This window comes from Ambystoma mexicanum, chromosome 2q (assembly GCF_040938575.1).
Source record: "Ambystoma mexicanum isolate Mex_15411 chromosome 2q, UKY_AmexF1_1, whole genome shotgun sequence".
Taxonomy (NCBI): Eukaryota; Metazoa; Chordata; class Amphibia; order Caudata; family Ambystomatidae; genus Ambystoma; species Ambystoma mexicanum.
In genome coordinates this window covers 499,674,466-499,697,568 of record NC_090924.1, presented here as the reverse complement: position 1 = coordinate 499,697,568, position 23,103 = coordinate 499,674,466, and the positions used below count along the sequence as shown (strand labels likewise).

Below are 23,103 nucleotides of genomic sequence, written 5' to 3'. Positions count from 1 at the left end.
TTAAACTCAAGAGCACAAAAAAGCCTCGAAAAGAGGACTAATGACTAAATAATCGCTGCTGCCATTGCTGGAAGCCAGTCGACGAATAATTCAGACAAGAAATACTAGTTTGCGTACTGCTGCGCCTGGGGCACCGTACTCTGGAAAACACCAAACAGCCCCTTAGATGTTCCTTTACAATTTCAAACTCAAATAGATTCGTGACGAAAGTGAAAGAGGGAGCAGGATGCTAAAGAGGTGGACTCTTAAGAACTTGAATGGTCCGAAGACAAAATGTTTGGCTCGGAAAAACGGGGATGGGGTAGAAGCCGTAAGGCACGTCGGGGCTAATGCTAAACCTCAGGTGTAAAGATTGAAAAAATTATACTGGGTTTAAATGAAGTGAAATGCGGATATTGCTGTATTAAAAAAAAGGGCCCTCTAATGATGGCAGCGCGATGATCCGCCGTTCTGAAAACACTGCTTCAACAGGGCTGCACCGCTGATGAATCTCTGCTGCAGCGAGTCACTTATATGATTAGTATTGATTTTCTGAAAGATACCTTAGAGGGACAATCGGTATAAACAAGCAACTGACAGTAATCAATAGTTACATAATTCATCGCTCCAACCTCTTCCCAAAAGGAGAGAAGAAATGCAAGCAGAAAACCACATTTAAAATGTAAATGTCCGTCTCTGCATAACTTGCACAACACAGGCAGTAACCAAGATTAAATGTAAAAGGGGCAGCACTAAGACACTGAAAGCAGCATGACAGCTGCACCTTCTGCCACTCGCACATGGTGCAGTCCGCGATATGCCATCCAAGGATGGCTCGAGACTACTAGACCATGCAAGGGGTGGCGGCAAGGTTCATGGACAAAAGCACATGCATCTTGGGCAGTGTGCAGAAAAGGACCTCAAACGTTTCAAGAGTTAACAATATGCTTAATTTTATGGATCTTGGAGACGAAGGACCAAGATTGGTTGGCACAGAGAATGCGCACGGCAAACAAGACCTACTCCTGCCATTATAATCCCTCAACGGAATAGGATATATGGAACAAGTTACTTACCTGTAACTGTTGTTCTCCAGCATGGGTCTGGCATGGATTCACATGCTCATGAATATTCCCAGTCATCAGACTGGGAATCCTCGGTAAAGAAAAAATCAGTATCAGTTTCTGATCTGTCTTTCTTAGTAGTAACCAATCACTGGTCTCTGGGTCATACTGCCCCCAGCGAATGACTGCCCTCTACCTAAGCCACTCCCCTGGCAGCCATCCTCAGATTTGGTAGCACGTAAAGTGGCAGTATGACCAAGTGAAAAGCCGCAGAGGGGAAGGAGGGAGGGTTCGCATGCGAGTCCATGCCAGACCCATGCTGGAGAACAAGAGTTACAGGTAAGTAACTTGTTCCTTCTCCAGCATGGGGTCTGGCATGGATTCACATGCTCATGAATATAAGAATACATAGCAGTACACACATGCACAACCACGGGAGGTGGCAAAAGGCTCAACATTAAACAACTCTTACCTCCTCACCAGGCCCACCTTCAGGAGAACAGGTTGCGCAGCACTGCTTGGCCGACTCTGGACTCCTCCCTGGAATCCCGGTCGACGCAGTAGAATCTCGGGAAGGCGTGCGTCGACCTCCACGTAGCAGCCCTGCAGATGTCCAGCAGGGGCACACCACACAAGAACGCCGTAGTAGCAGCGATCGCTCTGGTCAAATGGGTTCTCGGACGGCCGGGCAACGGTCGGTTGGCCAACCGATGACGGTGCATGATGCAGCCAGAGAGCCATCTGGAAATGGAAGCCTTCGAGAGAGCCTTCCCTTGGTTCACAGGTCCAAAATTCACAAACAGCTGTGATGTCTTCCGAAAAGTTCTACGTGGACCGAACGAAGAGTTAAGCGCTCTAGCTACATCCAGCGAGTGCAAAGTCCTCTCGGCCGGCGACGAAGGCGATGGAAAGAAAACTGGCAACACCAAGGGCTCGTTAAAATGGAAGTCCGATGGCACCTTGGGCATGAAAGAGGCGCACCACCCTTGTATCGTGAAAAGTCAAGTATGGAGGCTTGCAGGATAGGGCCTGAATCTCTCCCACGCGTTGTGCGGAGGTGATGGCCACAAGGAACGCTATCTTCCACGACAGGAACTTCAACGGAGCCGAATGCAAAGGCTCGAATGGTGGCCCCATGAGCCTGGTCAGCACCACGTTGAGCTCTCATGCCAGGGCTGGAGCCTTCACCGGCGGGAACGATCGGAACAGTCCCTTCATAAATTCCTTCCCCAGTCGATGAGACCACAAGGACGGCCGTCCTGCAGTTCTTGTGTATCAGGAGATCGCTGCCAGACGTATCTTGATGGAAGCGTGAACTAGTCCAGCTTTGGCCAGCGACAGTAGGTATTGCAGCACTTGAGGTGCCGTAATCCGCAGAGGGTTGATCTTCTGTGTACGGCACCAGACAGAGAACCTCTTCCACTTATGTCCGTAGCACTTGAGAGTTGAGGATGCCCTGGCCTTTGCAAGAACCTCTCTGCAGTCAGCCGGGATATCGTACCCTCCAAACTCTAGTGCTGGAGGAGCCAGTCCTGCAAGTTCAGCGACTCTGGGTCGTGATGAATGGCGCCTCCCTCTCTGGAAAGAAGATCTGCGTCCATCGACAACTTGACTCGTAGGGACGCTTTAAGTTCCAGAAGGTCCGGGAACCAGATCTGTCTCGGCCACGTCAGTGCGACAAGGATCATCCTGCACTGGGACCTCTTGAGCTGGCTGAGGAGTCGAAGCAGCAGCTGCAACGGAGGAAACGCATACAGGAACAGGCTGTCCCAGGGAAACGAGAAAGCATCGCCCATGCTCCTCGGCTGGGGAAACCTGCTGGCGAACCTCTTGCACTTGGAGGTCATCGGCGTCGCAAATAGGTTGATCTGGGGTTTGCCCCATCGTTGGAAGAGCTGATCCACTTGATCCTTGTGTAGTTCCCACCCGTGCACGAGCGCAGCTCCCTGCTGAGTGAGTCGGCAATGGTGTTTTTTATTCCTGCCAGATGGAAGGGAACCAGAAACATCCCCTGGGCGACGGCCCAGTGCCACAGATCCTGGGCCTCCTTGGATATGGCTGGGGATCTGGTCCCTCCCTGCTTCTGGATGTAGAACATTGTGGTGGTGTTGTCGGTGAAGATCCTCATGACCTTGCCCTTGAGGGACGGGAGGAACGACTTGAGCGCCCAGAACACGGCACGGAGCTCCAAGCTGTTGATGTGGAGAGACCTCTCCTTCGGGAGCCAAAGGCCTCTTGTGTGGAGACCTCCGGTGTGCGCACCCCATCCCTCCAGGGAGGCGCCCGTTGTCACCGTCTCCTGATGTGCCGGGGTCTGGAAGTCCGTGCCCGCCGTGAGGTGTGCACGGGTGCCCCACCACTGAATCGCCCGACGGAAAACCTCGTTGAGCGGGATCTTGTCTTCAAAGCTGCCCGCCGCTGCCCGGATGGGGATGTGGAAGTAAGCATCCTCCAAGTCCAACGACGATAGGAAGTCGCCCTCCTCCAGCTGTCCCAGCACGTGCTGGAAAGTGACCATCCTGAACTTCTGTGCCTTGATGTATTTGTTCAACCGATGTAGGTCCAGAATGGGGCACCAACCGCCCGTCTTCTTTCTGACGAGGAAGTATCTTGAGTATACTCCGGAGCCCCGGAGCCTCTTGGGGACGGGCTTGATGGCACTCTTGAGCATCGCCTTTACCTCCAACAGCAGTTGAGGGACGTGATTTTCCTTCCTATGACCCAGAGACCAGTGATTGGTTACTACTAAGAAAGACAGATCAGAAACGAAACTGATACTGATTTTTTCTTTACCGAGGATTCCCAGCCTGACAGGGGATATTCATGAGTATGCTGGATAACATTTTTGTTTTACTGCCTGAAAAAGGTCACAAGTTTAACATCTGTTTAACAGTGCTATGCAAAGTTATAGAACAATTTAGAGACAAGAAATTAAAACAATAGTTCTATTACAACAAAGATTCTGCAAAAAGCACAACAAATATGCTAAATGCATCATAAGAGTTAAGATTTACGTTTCCTGGGAAGTGTACTCAATAAGGCCCCAAAGCACAACGATACTGGCAAAGGTAAGAGACGTTTTGAAGCTCAGTGACACTAATGGAAATACTCGCAATATTTCACTGCCACCAGAAGCATTCCCCATCTCTGCCTGAAATCCATGAATGCAGAAGTTCTGCCAAGTCCATCAGAGTGTTCCTTATAATCATACTTGCTCCCGCAATCAGAAGAGTTGCAGTATGCAGCACTGACCTGAATGGGACCATTGAGAATGTCTATAAATCTGCCTATAGATTTAGAATTATTACAGCTGCTCTAGAGGATTTACAGCACCATACAAGGGCAATCTAAACACAGTTCAAAGAGTAGCAAAATGTTCCCAAACCTTAAAGCTCGGTCCACTGAAATCTACTACATTCTGTGAATTGAAATGAAATGAGATCAGGACTAATACCAGCCATTGCTTTTAATGGCAGCTGGCATCAAAGGTCCTGAAGGGCCAGCAAGTGGGCCATTTAAGCATCTAGTAGCCTCTAGTAGCATGCTGCAAGAGTTTCCAACACCAGCAGAGTAGTCCTTTCTGAATTGCAGACCTCGAAGGCCCAAGTCCACCAATGATGGCTACATGAATCCTATCTCAGGCCCACGAAAAGCAAGGGGATAATGAGGCAAAGTATGTCCTTTTGGATAGAACAGACGTAAAGCACTGATCCTGCAGCAAAGCAGACTCAGCCTTTCATCCATCCGACATGGATCAATAAAGTACCATTAAAAAAGGGATAACACCACCAAGTATTAGAGTGGTTAGAAGATGGAGGAATCTGGCAAGAGGAGCTATATAAGAACACACATTCTTGCTACCATTCACAGTGTTGTAGGGCAGGTACAGACCATATCGTACAGGTCTGATTAAAAGTCACTCTGTTACAGAGCATCATTTGGGGGTACGTTTCTTCTATACTGGAGACACGAAGGCTGAGCAAAGCATGCTGAAGTTATAAACGACATCCTACTTGTCTGAAATACCCTGCACCGTGTGCCCCATCCCTCTGATCTGTCACTGGAAGGGTGAAAGGCTGGTTAGCTTTTAGCACTCTGGCGCAATGCTCTTCTGTGGCACACATGCACAAGTTGTGTAGTGATTCAAGGTATTCCACAAATCACATCCAAAGAGGATGTGGGTGCAGGTCATTCATCCGAATCCTCCAGCGTTACCTTTCACCCCCCTTTCTGTTTCCATCAATTCCAATGCAAGAAAGATTAAAGTTTAAATTAAAAATAATTCAAATTGAAAGCCTAACCAGGGAGAGACTGGAGATGTCCAGACAGCTGTGAGGCAATAAATACCCGTGAGGCAATAAATAACTGAGATCCCAATCTTACCCTTTGAGGCCATCATTTGTCAAGTTACAAACTGGCAGAAAACTGGGCCTCTCCATTATCCTCATCACCGCTGGCTCGAAGGACCGTGAGGTGGAATCTAGTCCGGCAATAGCAAAGCACAAACATTTTATCCTGGTCTGCCAGGTGCTAAGTGGGCGATTTGCTAAAAGCAATTTGGCAATCTAGATTATGTCAACACCCAATACATGGGAAACTCTGGTTTAAAAAATACAAAAAAACAACAATGCACCCGAACCACATTCATTCGGATATTTCTTGGGTTCCTTGCACCTGCCCTCTTCACAGAGAGGGCCTAAGAAACGTTTTAATCGAAAGGGCAAGTTACAATTGTAATAGCAATTACAAGAAAATTAAGCAGCCTCTACCCCGGCCCCTTCCAGACCCGTGAATGCAAATTTTAGTGTTTGCAGAATAGTCTTGATGGTGCCCACTTTTTAAAAATCTAAAAAAAAAAAAAAAATGTTGTGCAGTCAGAGGGACAACCTTTTGGTAATGCTTGCTCTTAAGATCCATACTGAGTGGCAGCAGGACTAGAGTCAAGATAAGTATTGTCAGTGGGAGAGTGCTTTTCTGGTTGTAAGCCTAACTCAATGGAACCTAATCTCCGCAGATAAAATCAGAGGAGCCTTAGGTGGTGGAAGTCGAATCCCTCATTTTATCAATTTCTTAAGACCATGGTATTGCTATAGCAAGGCAGTAAAAGGGTGCCGCCTAGATGACTACCAGTAGGGTTCCCCTAGCAGCATCACATTGGCCCTTAAACCGCAAACCTGGTTTCTTTTGAAGGGTTGGGATGAAATCTCAAAATTGCACTTCGGCTCATGTGGCATTTAACTTTGCTGAGGCCCCGCTTAAAATGCTCTTTAGTTTCCAATGTCTTGGGTCCCTGTTAGTGGGCACCATTTCCTATGTAGAGATAATTACTTTGTCATCACAATGATGTCCTCTCCGTATCTAATAAATGGAAGTAATATTTTCCAGATTAAATAAGGCGTAGGGCAGGGAGGATCATTTCCTTTCTGCATTCATCAAGAAGCACCAAAGCATCCCTCAGCAGGAGAGCAAAGTGCTCATCTGTGCTTGGCTCACATGCTGCTCGGAAAGCAGAAACGAGGCCTACCCACACTCCTTCGTAGCCTTCCATAAAATGGTGTTCTCATTTCACTGAGTCACACTAGATTAACCAGAGGGAGAGAAAGGGCAGAAGAAAGCACCATTTTCTCCTTACCATCTATTCTCAATGAAGAAGCCATGGGCAAAGTGTTATTTCTGAAACCACTGATTAGATAATTAAATCCTTGCTGGGATATAAGCTGCAAAGGTAAAACCATATATTCTTTTTAAACTAATATTATAATATTTACTTCACCTCATGCATTAAACCACAGGCGCTAATAACGTAAAGGAACTGAATTGATTTTTATTAAGCTCTTTTCTCATTAGTGTAAATGAAATGAGATGAGATGAGATGAGATGTTCTCAGGCAGCGGCAGCAAAGAGGTGTTTGGACTCCGGGTATGAATCCTAAGTAAACTCCCTTTATGGAATTCAAAGAGCCCCTCCTGTTGGATCCAGGTAAAAATAATGTACTCTAGACAATTAGGAGATGTTCTGAACAGACCTATTTCTCTATCAGAGTGACAGACTGAGAGGCCCTATTGTGAGAATGAAGCTGGCTGATGACTCATTGGGACATACTGGCCAGTCCAAAACACGGACCTTCCAACATGAGGCCTAGTGAATACGAAAAGTGGGCCCACTCAACATTACCAAAATGCGATGATGAAGGAAAACTGGTCTTAAAAGGCTAATACAGCAGAAAGCGCCCAATGCAGTTGCAAAAGACAGTTGTGGCTGAAAATGCTGTTTCCATAAAATATGAAAAGCTACAATTTCCCTTAAAGAGACACATGGCAACAAGTTACATTGACTTTAATGCAGCACAAAACTGCGATCGAGATATCTAAAGTGAAGATAAGCACTTTGCATTGGTCACAAATAAAACACTTAATTTTCAACATTCGAAATTACAATTTAAAAGGAGAAGTGAACACTAGTTTCATATGTCAACTGTGGCCAATGTGTGAATAATACTGAAAGGGAGACTATCTTTTTAATTATTGTATTAAGGAAATATTTAATTCCTGGACAACAAGCCCAGATGCGATGCAAATTGTCACATTTTCAATTTAAAATGCTATCCTCTTAGTATTATGTATGTAGATTTATTCCCCACTGAACTGAATGGGCTCTGCAGCTGAAACTGTGACTTCAAGAACCTTTGGGCTGGACCCACCAGGAAAAGCAGGCCTGGTTTTCAGGTGAAAATGCAAAGAAATACAAAGTGTTAGATCAAAATTTTACAAGGGTCAAATACGCCAGCCAACAGTATTGACTTCTTAGACTAGCTTGACCCTAAAAAAGTACCTCTCAGAGCCACTAATGGATCGTCAAAGACTGTAGGAACAGACATTACTGATAAGCAGCTGTTCAAGTCAGGTGACTTGTGAGAACCGAAACTTTCTGGATATTCTGAAATGTGAAACTGAGGCTTCTATATTCATGTTTTGCAATCCAAATAACATGGGACACATTTTTCTTAACAGGAGAACCATACATCTTAATGAGCAAATACAGGACTCATTAAAGATCTCAAAATGACCGTCACTTCTATGTAAATATTAACCATATGTGATGGATAGAATTGGAGTTAGGATGAAAACCATGATCCTGGCCTTCTCATAATTCAGAGGAACTCGAAAGTTGGTGAACTGATAGAATGCAACATTTATTTTTGGATTGTCAAGCGTCATATTTTTTACTATTTCAGCTCAGGAACAAACCACAAAAACTAAGATTCTCCCAGGAAGGTCAAGCCAAAATAAAATGAATATACCCAGATTAGCCATGAAATGTAGATTTCAAAAATACATACCTTTATGCAGTTATCTGAAAAGTGGAAGCAGTTGCCATGTAGTGAGTTGTTGAGAGAAAAAACAATGTAATATGTAATTTTTAAATGATACATTTTTCTCCTCCCCCATTATCCATATTACAGATCTCTAAACTCCTTGCCCAATCTGCTGCCAGTGGGTGGACTGCTCGGAGGGGGAGAAATATGTCCAATCCGTAGCATGGGAATATTCATAATATGGAAAGGTCAACATCACCATATAATATCAGTTTTCAATATAAACAGAGACAGGAGGGCAAAAAGAGGATAACAGACTGACAGACAAATGACAAAAAGGAAGGCTGACACCCAGGAGAGCAGAGAGACAGGAGACTATAGGACACTTGCAGGGGATTTCGCCAGGAAGCTGGGAGCCCTATCTGAGAGAGAGGCCTAAAATCTTGCTGGAGGGACCATGCTATGAAAAGAGACCAGAGGTGTGAGCCGTTTACCTATTCCTGAAAGAGGGTCCGAAATCTGGCGGGCCTCCTGAGCTATGAACAGATCTCCCATGTAAGTAGATATACCCCAAAGCTATCAATTGTGTGGGGAGCTACCTGCCTTTCCATTAGTGGATATGGGGGTGAAAACCGTGTAGACCCTGGCCATATTTGACAAAGAATATCACTTAATTCCATTAGAGAAAAACACCATATCCGTTTTAACCGGCAGTGTGAGCGGAAGCTGTCAGTTTAAATCCATATGTTTTCATTTGCGGGTGCTTTTCCATCAGTGGGAAGGGTTGTAAAAGTGTTATAACCATAGCTCATTTAACTAAAAACATAATTTAATTAATTCCATAGGGTCAGCTAACACAGGGTGATGTTTTTGTCAAAATTCGAAATTGACAAAGATTATCCCAGTGCACATTAAATGACTAGTCTTTAATGTAATTGGGTAACCCTGCTGTTCATTTGAATGTGCTAGTGTCCCCAAAACAAAAATCCCAACACCCTGCATTCCCTGTGAAAACAAATTGTTCCAAACACATTTTCCCTTCCATTCAAAATTCCCCAAACCCTGCATTTCATGTGAATGTGTGTTCCCCAAACAATATTCCCATTAAGTTAATTTCCCAGACCATGCATTTCAAATAATAAGCCCAACCGAAATTCCCATTGTATTGTCACCCCCTGTACCTTGCCTTCAAACTAAGGGGTCATCTATAACTGATGCCTCGGGGTAGGGGATTGCTAGAAGAAAAGAGCATTGTGATAAACCAAGCAATCACTGTGTTTTTAAAGTTTCCTCTCTGTTAATGTGCAACTATGTGTTTAGAATTCAAATCTTCAAATTCAACCTGCGATTACTGTGGTAACTGAAAGTCTATTAAGGAATACTTGTCAGTCAATTGATGCAGGTAATTTGCATTTGTGCTTATTGTGTTGTGGAGTTGGTGGCTGGTGTACTGTGATTGGTTTATTATTCATTGTAGACATTTAAATAAATATACACTATTATTTCTATACACCGGCCTGGTTTCTAGTTTATTGGTGATACAAGGGGTATCTGCTGAATGGTGTTATACAGTTTGGAGGCCTAACCAAATTTGGATCTGCTAAGCGCTTTGTTGTGAGACACCTTGATCGGGCGGGGGGAGTAACTCCCTGAGTTGGGAGTGACCGTCCAATAAATCGCAAGAACATTTTAAATGCCTCATTTGCTCATTTGTTTACCAGTGGCAAATTTCCAGTTAGTAACCAAATATGCAAGTTCGGCTGGCGTGTAAAAAGGTTTTAAAGGACGGTTGCATGCTTAAACAAGTGGCAACAACCGCTTGCTCGAGAAAGTGGGTATTTAAGCATGCTCAGGAACACGATTGACCAGAACACGTAGGAGAGCCAAGTGTGGCCAAACCAGAAGTCACCATGAAAGATTGCTAGTAAATGACAATTCCCAACCATGTTTCAAAATGTGTAAGGGGGAAGTGCAAATAACTTCTTCCATCTAATTCAAGCTGAAAAGGCCACCACTAGGGCAAACTTGCTGGGCATTTTCCTCAGTAATAGTCAGAGCAATAGAATTTGAACATGATTGCTGTGTGGATGCAGGTGCAGCTCTTACAGATAGCTTTCATCCAGACAAATGCAATGCTGAGCGATTCATTATACAGAACAGACACAATCTTTCAGTGGTCTAGCTCACTTTTGCTGAATGACAACTTTGCTGAATTTAGTTTTGCCGCATTCTTTTGCCCACTTATTTTTTTACCACAAACAGGTATAGGCTAAGTTGGGATAAGGTATATAGTGGGTTGGGTGTCTGCCTCTCCACTGGCTAGCTGTGGTTACAAAAAAAAACCAAAAAAAAAACAGCGGAAAAACATTCTGGGAAGTTGCCATTTGGTAAAACAAAATGCAGCAAAGGTTCATAGAACCCTTTCAGCATTTTCAAGAACTAGAACACAGAAAGGACATGCGCTCATCCATGCTTGTTTGGGCACAGCATTTAAATGGTGTAATCACCTATGGCAAGGCCATCACCTCTGGGTGTGAAAAAGAGATATTTACTTAAGTATAAGGAATCCAAGGCAACGTTCAAGAGGATCTGTGTTTCTCGGACTATCCAAAATATCACAAGTTCATGTTGAAGGTTTCCGCAGCCTTCTAAAGTAGCGAGCAAATTAAGACTGCCCCCTACGCAATCCCTTTCTGGACCTATCAAGTTAGAGGAAAAAGGAGATTCCATAACACTAGCCGGAGCGTAGCCTGGGTACACAATACAACATACTGAATCAGCACAAGTAGATCTCATTCTTTGACAAGCTCAGAAGGCCATAAAATGTAGTACTGCAGGTCATCACTTTGCAGTGCTACCAAAGTGAACAACTGTAGAATTGTGTCTAGCTGTCAACTTTGTGGGAAAGAATGATAAACTGCTGTGCGTCAGTCTACAGAAGATCTTGGGGTGTTGACAAATGCCACAGATAGAGGGATCAACTTGAAACCATCAAGTGCGGTACACCTTTGCTTTATTATACACAAATCAGGGGAAGTGCGTACTAGAGAGTGGCGTTAATGAACATGGTAACATTGTAGAGGAGGTCCCAAATAAAACCTGCACTCCAGTTGCCCATTTTGGAATACCAGGAACGTTCATACCAAAATATGGGACACATGATGAGCAAATAAACTAGCAGAGAGCCGCAGTAGGGCTCTGCCCAATGCCCATCAGAAGAGCAACGCCTATTGAAGTACTGATACCAAGAAAACCATGGACAGTAAGGTATCCATTAAGGAAACCCTACCAGCAAATGAAACTAAATAAAGATTGCCCAAGTACTGTCCCGGAAGAAACCAAAAAGATCTTAATGGAAGACTAATGGTAACGTCACGAGGACCCGGACAGACTCACAGATAGAAAAAATGACGACCCGAGAATGACACAAAGACGAAACGCCATGAGTAAGTCTATCCTGAACTTAAAACAAATGAATGAATGATGTCCAAATGTAAGAAAATTAAGCTATAAGCAATACAAAGACAGTCGACCAGTTTACACCTGTAAATATGCTTGGAACCGCAAGAAAGCTAAGGAAACAGTGCTGCTTGCTGTGTTAAGTAGAAGAGTAGTGCGGCAAGCGCCATTATATATAAATCTACCTCAAACAAAGTACTTTATTATAAGTATATTTCCACTTTGCAAACGAAGCAGAATCAACCCAGGTTACCAAAGGCCAAATGAGCAGAGATTCATATTTAGCAAAACGAGAAGAGACGGCTGAATCGAAACTCGGCAGAATCAACTCCTGCCTGGGAAGCTAAGGTCATACCAATAGACGAGGCGAACAGTAGCTACATTTAATTGAAACTAAGAACAGAATATCCTGCCTCTGAAAGGTCGAGATAAGACAACGTAGGCAGGTGACAGGCTAAATAAGAATCAAATACACAAATTGAGAGAAAACGAGACAAATTCAGAGTGTGGGAAGCATGTGACCAGCCGAGCAAGAAGAAGCAAGGGTTCACACCTACGCTTGGCACCCGACCAGGCAGAGATATCAGGACTTTTCCAGACAGACGATGCAGTTTCGAGGCCAACCACAGTGAACTAATTGACACATGGCTACTAAAGTGATGATTGATTGTAACCATAATCGGAGGAAGACCAGGTAACTAAGGGGAACCCCGCACCTGGCCGACCATTCTGCGTGCTACTAAGCGAAGTGGAAAAGTATGCATGGGGTTGGTGCCAACCCAATCAAAATGGACCAAATAATCTAGGGTCCTATAGTTAGTAGAACCATTGAGACGTCGTACTCTTACTGACGTCTATAGTAGTCATTTTTGAAGGAAGGGCTTAAACTCCCACCTGACAGTGTTTACCCAATCCCCTCACTCCGTTATCATATACAGATTTAGTACTTATAGTAAAGTTACCTTTTCCTAACCAATAGAATTGCATGTTAACTTTTGAGTGTTACACATCAATTATGACGAGTTTTGAGTATAAATGTTACAACCTGTATGAAGTTCATTTGAGTTGAAGCGAGAAGGACGATTAAACAGACTCCCTTTGCTAAACCATTGAGTTGTCCTTATTGATTGGTGTTGGAGTAATAAATCTACGCCCCCATCCATCTCAAGGGTGCAGCTATCTCGTCTTAAAAGTACTTCTGAGCAAACCTCGGCTCTATGGGCCGGCCGGGGGTCTCGGGGTACACCTTCTCAGTGTGACACTGCATATGTTTAAAGGAAATACAAGGAAGTGAGTGAGGGAAATCTTCAAGGTTAGGCTTAATAAATCAAGTTCCCCAGTCTGCAACAGTGCATGGTCAGAGGTGCATTGCCCTAAGTGGTTCACAAAGTCACTCACAGATCCTGGCGATTGCTAGGCTTCAGTACCCTTCTGTCGCAGTTTCTGGAAAATGCTGGTCCTTCTTGACTTTGTAGTTTTTTTTTAGATGACCGCTGATGTCTTCCCAGTCTGTCCCAGATGGATGTTTAGGCTGCAGACACTATTGTTAAGCCCTACAGCCAAGAATGACAAGCAGAGTTCAAGGGGTTCAGCAATGGTGTCCACTTGGGTCCAGGTAGCTAGCCCCCAGCACAGTGTGTTCCACTTTTCACTTCCTATAATTTTTCAGGCTATGAGCAAGGGTCCCTTCCTGCCAACTCCTACTAAATGGCCATCTTTAGCCTCCAATGTCCACTCTACACCTGTGTAATGTTGCCTTTCCTTCTCCCCCTTTTCTCACTCACTTTCACCACCAACCTATTCATCACTCCTCCGCTTTACTCTGCTGCCTTGATCTTTCTTACCTCCATCACCAATCAATCATGTATGCAGCCTCCTTCCTCCTCGATCTTGCCCTCCCCCCCCCCAAATGTGACTCTTCCTCACATTCCTTTTCTATTCCTGGAGTCAGGCATCTCTGTTATGGCTGGCACTCAGCTCCGCCATGTGGCTTCCCTGTGCTTGCCTCTGCCCCCACCACCCACCCTCTCTGTTCTCCCGTAGAATGTCTTTTGGCCTCATCTGCGAGCTGCTTCCTTTCTTAGTCATATTTTGAAGAACAGCAGGTGATCTAATCATCACTTACAAGAGGTGGCATACAATGAGATACCAAATGTAGCCTTGTCCCATGTGTTTTACATTTCAGTGGTTTAAATAATATAAAGATAGTATATATATATATATATATATATATATATATATATATATATATATATATATATATATATATATATATATATATATATATATATATATATATATATATATATATATAGCAGAAAAAATGACAGAGCCATAAAGATAGATTACACTTTCAAGCACTGAAGTACTTTTGGAGGCAATATAGGGTCTGTTGGGCCTATAAATAGAAGCACAAGATCAATCCCAAACGAGATTATGACTCAGGCAAGATGAATAGTGACTTTACCCAGTTTGACATATGCCCTGAAAATGTGTTTAATTCATACAAAATGCTGTATGAATTTCAAAATAGTTGCCATTTTAAAATTCAAACTGAAGGTAAAACCAACCTCTAATTCTAGTCTTGGACAAGGTTCATCATTTGTCTGAAAAAATGTTCATGATAAAATAACTAATAAGACTCTTATTATGCATGAACTGAAGAGATTGACCCAAGTCTCGAAGGGACCGATTTCAACTTCTGCTAAACAATGGAAGGTTTAAACTAGGATGCAGTCAGTGCATTTATAAGATTGTGCAACGGTACATTTTAGACAGGCTTCTCAAGGTTTACATTTCTTTGCCACTGCAGAGAATTTACGAAGATAGATGGCCTAAAAGTACAGAAAACATTTACCGTACTAGGCAACCCCTCCAGCAGGTAAATACTGCAGTCTTGCTTATTTATTTCATTAATTATTTGTTTATTATGTATCATCATGCAGAGAAGGTGGGTGTTAGATCACAAAACTCTGTGCGCCAGCAGCCACGACAAACTGTTTAACAGGTAAGTCGGGCTACGGCCATACAAGCATTTATGTGTTAAGAAAATATTATCCCGGCATCACCTGGAAGCCAATGAAGCACTCTCCTAGCTTCAGAGATGCAAGCTCTTTTACCTAGCCTTCTGCCCGAACCGCACTGTTTTGAATGGTTTGAAGTTTGGCGAGTGCTCCTTTCCCGATCGCCTTCAACACACTGCCACAGTAACCTATTTTTGAGCCAAAAATGGCTCTAGCGATAGTCGCTCTGTTGTCATTGGTCAAAAAAGGTCTAAGCGGTGTCAACAACTTAATACAATAAAACAAGGAAGAGGCAAGACTGAACACGCACCTTCGTATGAGATTGTTGATCAAAGAAAACACCCAGTGTCCTTACTTTGGGAAGCATAGTAATCGAGCAACCATCTAGAAAGAATGCCCGGTATTCGAGTTCTAACTTCTTATGCCAGTCTGCAGCACCTGTTATCAACTCTGTCTTGGAGTTGATTAAGAGCAAGACCATTATCCATCATCGATGACTGGATCAAACACAAAAAAAGAGTTGATACTCAGTGTCTTGAGCATGAATCCCCTGAAAGAAGTACAAGGCACTGGGTGTCGTCAGCATAGTTGTTATATGGGACCTTACTGGCATCGGACAGAATAAGTGCTTCGTAAAGATGATTTAAAGTGAGGGGGATAAGCAGGATGTTAAAGACTGCACAGTCTGGGAGGTGCACATCACAAAGGCATCAGAGACCACAGAGGGATATTCTTTTCTCTTTTCTTCACCAACAACCATCCCTAACAAAGTCCACGCAAGAGAATAACATGGCAGTGATTCCCATAAAGACCTTTTGGATAACACGTGTTTCGACACACTAGTGTCTTTCTCAAATCAGGGCTGATAATAGAACTAAAAATAATTCATAGAGTACAATTCACAGACATCAAAATGAACAATTGAACAAATATCAAAGCAGTTCATAAGGTTGAATAAACAAAATACAGTGTAATCACAGAGAAATAGGGGGGGGAGGGGAGGAAGTTGTAGGTAGATAACAAAAAGAACAAATAATTGAAAATAACAAATAGAAAAATGAGGGTACCAAATACCCCAGGGAGAGATAAAAACAAACCATTAATAAACACTCTTGGTTGGGTCTTTGAATTTTAAACACAATGTCATATCTTTTGTATAAATGGTATTGAATTGTGCCCATGGAGGCCTTGCCTCCCATTCCAAATCATAAATTTCAGTCGGTAGAACAGTACGTCATGGGTTAAATCCCCCTATTTAGAAAGCAAACCAAGATGTCACGAAGATACATGATGGTTGCAGGAACATATGCGTGTGCGTAAGTTTCAATGCGCCCGCATATCATTAATGGCGGCCGCATCACGTTAGTTTTGAATAAATAATACAAGATACATAGTGGTTGCAGAAACATGTAGGTTTCAAAGTGCCCGTATATCAATAAGGGCGGTCGTATCGTGTTATTAGTAAAGGGATGATAAATGATAATACTATAATTCGTATGCCGCGTTCGCGTAAGAATATATGAATAAGTTAGGCAAACATGCTGGCAGAAGAATGCTAAATTAGGTTTCGTCTCCCTTTCGTCTACAACTTTGCCTAACATATTAAAGGTTCTCAAATAGGGGATTCAAAAAGTCTTTCATCCGTGTAGACACCGGATAAATAACCGGGCATGGTGGACCAATATTCATCTAGTCTAATCATGGCACCGTCATGGCTGGAAATAAAGTCGTCTGACAGGCAGCGTTCGTAAGTATGAAATTGGAATATCCTGATGGGGCAGCTGGATAACGAAAAGTATAACTGTTGCAGCTTACCTTTGGCTCTGCACACAGTCTCCTCACGTCTCTTCAAGTCTGCAAAGCTTTCTCTCCTGGGTTTACAAAAGGTTGTCTTGGCAACCCTAGTCCTACAACTGTTTGTTAAGTCTTGTTCTTAAGGTCAGGCAAACTAGAGTAGTGCCATGTTTGTAGTTCATGTATAAATGAAATAACTTCAGATACATAGAATGTTATGCGAGTTTCTCATGATGCTAAAGGTTATTCTTCTTAGTACCTTAATACTGCAGGGATTAGGCAATTAGATCATAACTCATTAAAATATTTTACGATTTTTTGCGAAACAATTATGTTGCAATTATGCACAGTTATTTTCTGGTCAATGTGTCCGCGTGGCCAGATGGCTGCAATCAGCCATGTGGCCAGTGATGCAAGGGCAAACATGAAGAAAGTAGATCATTGGGGGAAGATGGACACATGCCCTAGTTATATATGCTTCAAATATTGCGTGTAATTCAAAAATACTTAGTCACACATCATTTACCTGTGAGTTATCATTGATAGTAAATGTTACGCCAAATTAGGGGTGAATAGCTACACAATACAGGAAATCAAAACCATTTTGGGTATAGTAAATATTGGTCAACATAAGAGTGAAAATACCATTTTCGGTTCCAATAAAGATTATGACTCAAAAGAGAAAGTTTCAATAAAAGTTCTTAAAGAAAATATGCCATTTCATGGTCCTGGTTCAGGCCAAATTCTGTCGCTCTGAATTTACAAATTATATGAGCTTCCATCTGACGAAGGAGGACTTCTCTATTACCACCTCTTTCGCCCAAAGAAGCCTGCCTTAGTCCAATTACCTCACATTAATTGTATCGTCCAATTGATGGTTAGTTTGCCAGTGCATCGCAGATTACCAATTGCACTTGCTCTACAAGATGGTTAATTTAAACTTGCAAATGTCAAAACGTACATGCCAAGCTGTCCAGACCATGAAGAGGGAGTATTTCTGGGCAACAGATCCACAAAGAGAGAAAAACGGCATAACAATGACTAAGACACCCCCTGCATTAATGTTTCTGGAGAGACTTAACATTTCCGCACTAGTCCACTGCTTGAGTAGGGGGGAGTGGCCATTGTTAGATAATGCAATAAAGAAACGGGACTTGCACAAGTTAGGTTTTTACTAAATGAAGAACAAACAAAATGTTTGCTGTCACCCTATAGGGCACTCTTAAATGTGGTAGAGTGGGCAAACCAGTGCTTAATTTGTGAGGGTCATTGCCAGGGCTCAGCCCCGGCATGTATTTCTCAGCCCAGTTTGTATAAGTTGTGGTATTTTGGCAACTTTATTTTAATTGTCAGTCGTAATAACACAACCAGCAACAGTGTGGCCTAGGTTGGCAAGTCATGGCTAATTATCAATGTTCATGAATAACAATGAGTTGCAAGGTGGCATTGCTGGTCACTCATGTTTGCCATGTCTGCACACTGCTCCACACGGCCTGTACGATATTGGTGCAAATTCTCTACCTGAATAACCAGCTGCACTGTCATAGGAGGGTGGGTTGGCAACAACAAGGCAGCCACCAGTGAGCAGCCCCGACACAGAGACATGGTCAGTGAAAATGCCAATGTCGAAGAGCAGTGCCTGTCGCAAGTGACAACCTATACATGAAGACCTTCCTGTATTCTTGAACACCAAAAGTTCGAACCTTTGGTGGTAGCATTGTAGGTAAGTATAATTAAAAAAAAAAGGCTGCAGGGGTGTCCCCTGCAACATCCCGCTCACTTTACTGTGTGGTATAGTGAGCGGGGGACACCCCCGCAGCAAACCTGAAAAAAATAAAAATAAAGAAAGGACCCTGCGGAAGTGAAAGGGAACTGGTGCCGCAGGGACACAGCGTGACACAATGACAGGTAAGTGGGGTGTGGGTATGTTGGGAGTGTTGTTGGGGGGTGTGTCGTGGGTATGTAGGGGTTTTGAACGTGTGTTTGAATGGGAAATGTACGAACCTTTTGTGGTTCTTACATTTCAGCCGCTGCAAAATCAGCCGCGGTCGGATCATCTAGATCCATTTCTAGCCACAACTAATATGTTTTCTCGACACTGCCAGAGTCTGATCATTCATCGCCTTCAATGAACAGGTGGGAGTTGCAGCTTTAACCCCAAATCTGTTGACACTGTATGAAGAAGACGTGGGTGGTGTCGACCATAGTGTGTCACAGGCGTGCTAGAAAATATTTGGGCTCTGGCACTTATTTTCTTACAAATTAAGCACTGGAAACCTATTAGTATTAGGTGTAGGAGATTCCATGTCCAATGCAGCCAGTCATCCATGAGCCTCGGCTTTCAATGTCATCAGTACAAATAAGAAACTGCAGAGGTGAATTGAGAATATCAAGATCCTCACACACGCCTCCCTTCCACTCCTGTTCCTTCATAGTGTAATTATAAAACGTAGACAATTCCGGAGGTAACTGCAATCTGGACCGCAACGTAAAAGCCTATGACACAGGCCATTCCCTATACTGTGCTCCTTGAAAGAAGGAAAAGGGGATGGCCCATTTTGGCTTTATTCGTTGGATCATTTGCTTTTCCTGGAATCCCTACCAAGGCTACTTAATGTGCTTTGGAACAACTGCTGCTGGTGCGTTATGTGGACCTTAAACAAGGACTTTGACATAAGCTTTAATCTCCTTGCCATGCGTATGAGCTCTCAAGGGGCACCCATTTGAATATAATCACCCTAACTATATTTTCAATATCTGCACTCCTTACTTTGTACTGAAGACCCATAGAAGAGTTCCTGTAGTAAAAGGATTCGAATACTAATACTTGAGACAATTTGTATGCTTAGGGTCTTTGAATATCAGTAGCAAACCAACCATGGCTGGAGTCAATAAAAGTTGCTGTTTGCAATACAGCAGCATATTAAGTGTCACACCTTTCATACTTTATTGTTTTGATGGTTAGCACATTGCAAGCACATGTTCTGTTATAGCTGATGTCATATGGACCCTGTTATAGCTGATGTCATATGAGCCACTGGCAAAGTTTAATTTAAAAAGTTAAGCATCACATTTTGCCAAATCGAGGCAGACAACAGACCATATCGCAAATAGGATCCCAACAAAACTTTCACACTAGCGTGAATAAAATGCAGTGATGGGCTGTTGCTAGGTTCATTTAGAAATGTGTGGACAATGCTCCAACAGTCACAGAGAATGCATCAGGACAATACTACTATAGAAATGTTCAAAATGTATTGCTTTGCCTCTAAATCTAATTACTTGAACAGTCACCAGCAATTCAGGAACAACACTGGCAGAAACATTACTAAGTACCAATGCCCAGGTAGCTGGTACATGTCCCGTGAAGGTGATCAAAAGCATTGGATTTACACAGACCTCAGATCTTAAAACAAACCTTCTGAAACTGATTGGCGCGGGAGGAACGAGTAAGCTACAAGAAATCCTCAGTGGGCATCAAAAATAAAAAGCGGAGTGTACAGACACAGCTAAAGACTGCACGCATTTCTGGGTGGTAAGAAACTTAGAGTGAGCGGTGAAAAGGAGTGAAAACAAAGCAAGGCGTATATACGTTTGTGGGTGGGCTGAACTAATTGAAAAAATACAGTCAGAATATTGATTTAGAAATTACTTTAGTGGCTTTGGAACTTCCACATTATAAGACAAGAAATACAGCGTCTATGACTTCCAATTGTCAAGATAAAGGCAACGTGTTACGATTTAGGAAGCCCAATGAATCCATTTTACAAATACATTAAACAACTAACCCCTAAAACGTTTTATGAACATTATGAAATCATTGACATCTTCGGAAACAATATGTTTTAGTCCGCAACCTTTTTGTAATTATCTGGTGGTGGCCACCAAATGCCCTTTTGGCCATGCAACTTGTATTGAATCTACGCCTCGCTCCTAGATAGACCACAATCTACACTGCTTTCAGGCACATCTCAAATACTTTGCAACAGTAAAACTATCCCCCATGCATTTAAAGCAGACAACGAACAGTGTGTCCTTGACAGTCCTAACCCCCAAAATCTTAAAAAGCAACCTAGCCACACTCCACTCACTGAAAATTAAAAGAAACAGAAGAGACGTCAATTAGGTCATTTGCACGATACTTCACCATTACTTGGAGCAGAAACCAACCTAAGATAAGCCAAAGCTATGAGCCACTGCTTGGTCAACTAAAGGCTTACATTAGTGCCTCTATAAACAGAAGCTGCCATGGTTTTGGAATGGATATCACAGACGTCGCCAATTACAGGACCTCAAAAACACCAATTAAACAGGGAAAATGCTCCTACCTCCTTTTGTATTACTCAAAGCTTTTCCTGCAGTGCACACCTAAAATGAGTTGTAGTCTGTGCAATTAGCTAATCCCAGAGATGAACTTTTGACACATTGTGTAAAATGTACTTCTAGCATGTTTTTTGGGTGAAATTCTTTAACCCTTCTGTTTCCAAAAGAGTTAAAACAAGTACTGAATTCTAGAAAAAGTGACCACATCACTGTGCCAGTAGGGGACCTAAACTGACTCCCATTGCAATTAATAATTCTATCTGAAGCACAATACAGTGCTTAAAGAGCCTTCACATCAACAGTGCCTCTTTTACTCCAAGAGAGCATGGTTGAATGCACCCCAAACCATTGGCTAGGGCCTACCAAGTGGCTTTTAGCTTAAACACATAAATGTAAGGTGGAGCTTTCTGTTAGGCGGACTGTCCATTACTTAGACTTTGTGCTGTGCAATGCTGTACCTTGGACTCTCAGGGGAATGGATCAATGTGAAACCTTTCAACGTCACTTTAAAAGACACCCCTATGCCAATTTAAATCTAGAGGTTATCAAAGAACACGCTTTGACAAGCTTATGTACCTGCCAGCTTTACTCTGCACAGAGATCGTTGTTGACAAAACTGCACTTTATAATTACTAAGAAATGTACTCTACTTATTCTTAGCCATTTCTTCTACCCTCCATCCATGTTTATTATTGGGATACCCCACAATCTCAACCTATTGTACTAAAAGACCCTTCCAAGTCTATAAACGGGTGAAATTGCAGAGTTACCTCACTTGCTATACACCCCTCCTCCCTTCAGGTTAACAACACTTACTATCTCCTACTATTCTCTGCCTTGGCCTTCCCGCTCTAACTGTGAAACACACCATCTTACAAAGTTCGCCATTGTGAACTTGTCAAAAAGATTTCTGGCACTTTTAGAATATATTCAAATTCTAATAAATATCTTCAGCCAATTGGCTAGCACAATCACAGCCTGCACTTCTCCACACTTAGAATTTCGATTCTTCAAAAGAATGCAAGCACTGCAGGTGCTTCCTATATCTCCCCACTTCAAGCTGCAAAATATACTCAGACTTGCTGTCGAATGCTGAACAGCGCATACCATCTCAACAGCACTTCCTACCAAGTCACACATCAGAGTCCAATATTCTGCCAGGGCTTCTGGTCCTGTAGCACCATCAAACTAGAAAAGGGACCCCAGAGCCATCAGACAAAACCAACGTGTACTTCAGGCGTAAGAATGAAGGATGTACCTTGGTGAGCAGCAATACTCGTTTCTGTAGGCGTCGAACCAGTGCTTCTTGTTGCTCCCGTTTCTTTTTCTCCTCTAGAAGCTGGTTTCGGACTGTGAGCAGCTCCTCTTGGAGTTGGTGCCGAGCCTTTTCTAATAAGCGGGCGCTGAAAGAAACCCAAAACTGTTAAAAGGCTGTTCCAACGTTCCATAAATGTGGCAAGCAACATTATCGAACACCACACAAGACTAGCCAACCTTCAAATCTAAAAGGATGGAGAATAACACACAATTTATTTTAACAAACATTTAATAAGCTGCCACTGGCATTGCTAGCAAGCTGCGATGCTTGTGGTTAACACACGGGTACACAGTGGATCTACAAGGCATGCAATCTTGAGGCCCAAAGGCACATTAAAAAGGGACCTTTTCAACTACCAAAGTCGGTTTGCATCAATCTATAAAGTATCATATCCATTAATTTATCTTTGTAATTGTCAACATTTCACTCAAAATCTTTTTCTGAATCTTGTAGTGGGTGCTGCAAGAAACATTTGAAACATGTAGTAGCAGGGAAGGCACACGTGGGTTTAGATGTAAAACCCACAGAACAAAACTGCACCCAAGAAAAACAAACACACTCATTGGCCCTCAATACATAATTACTATATGGTGAGCAAGGTGGTGAATATTTGCAGCAGACAAAAAACACCTAGGGGGGTTTGGGAAGAAGTAGAAAGGCACGACTGGATGTTATAAAAAGAAACCCTAAACAATACTTGGGCATGCAGGACAAACTGCCACTTTCACATTCACTCAGCCATTTCTGCCTGGTAGACCAGTAATCTTGGGCGGAAACATCCAAGCCTGTTTGGGGAGAGGGGTCTGATGATCCCCCCCCCCCCCCCCC

The 23,103-nt window shown here is 43.0% G+C and overlaps 1 protein-coding gene across 3 annotated transcripts in view; it reads right to left on the bottom strand.

The window, feature by feature from the left end:
- Positions 1 to 23,103, bottom strand: part of MAD1L1 (mitotic arrest deficient 1 like 1) — a 3,106,940-nt gene that overhangs the window by 2,180,987 nt on the left and 902,850 nt on the right. For all 3 annotated transcript variants that reach the window (XM_069647622.1, XM_069647623.1, XM_069647624.1), the window contains one exon: positions 22,216 to 22,360. In XM_069647622.1, the coding sequence (XP_069503723.1) occupies positions 22,216 to 22,360 (145 nt within the window). The remainder of the gene's footprint in view (positions 1 to 22,215; positions 22,361 to 23,103) is intronic.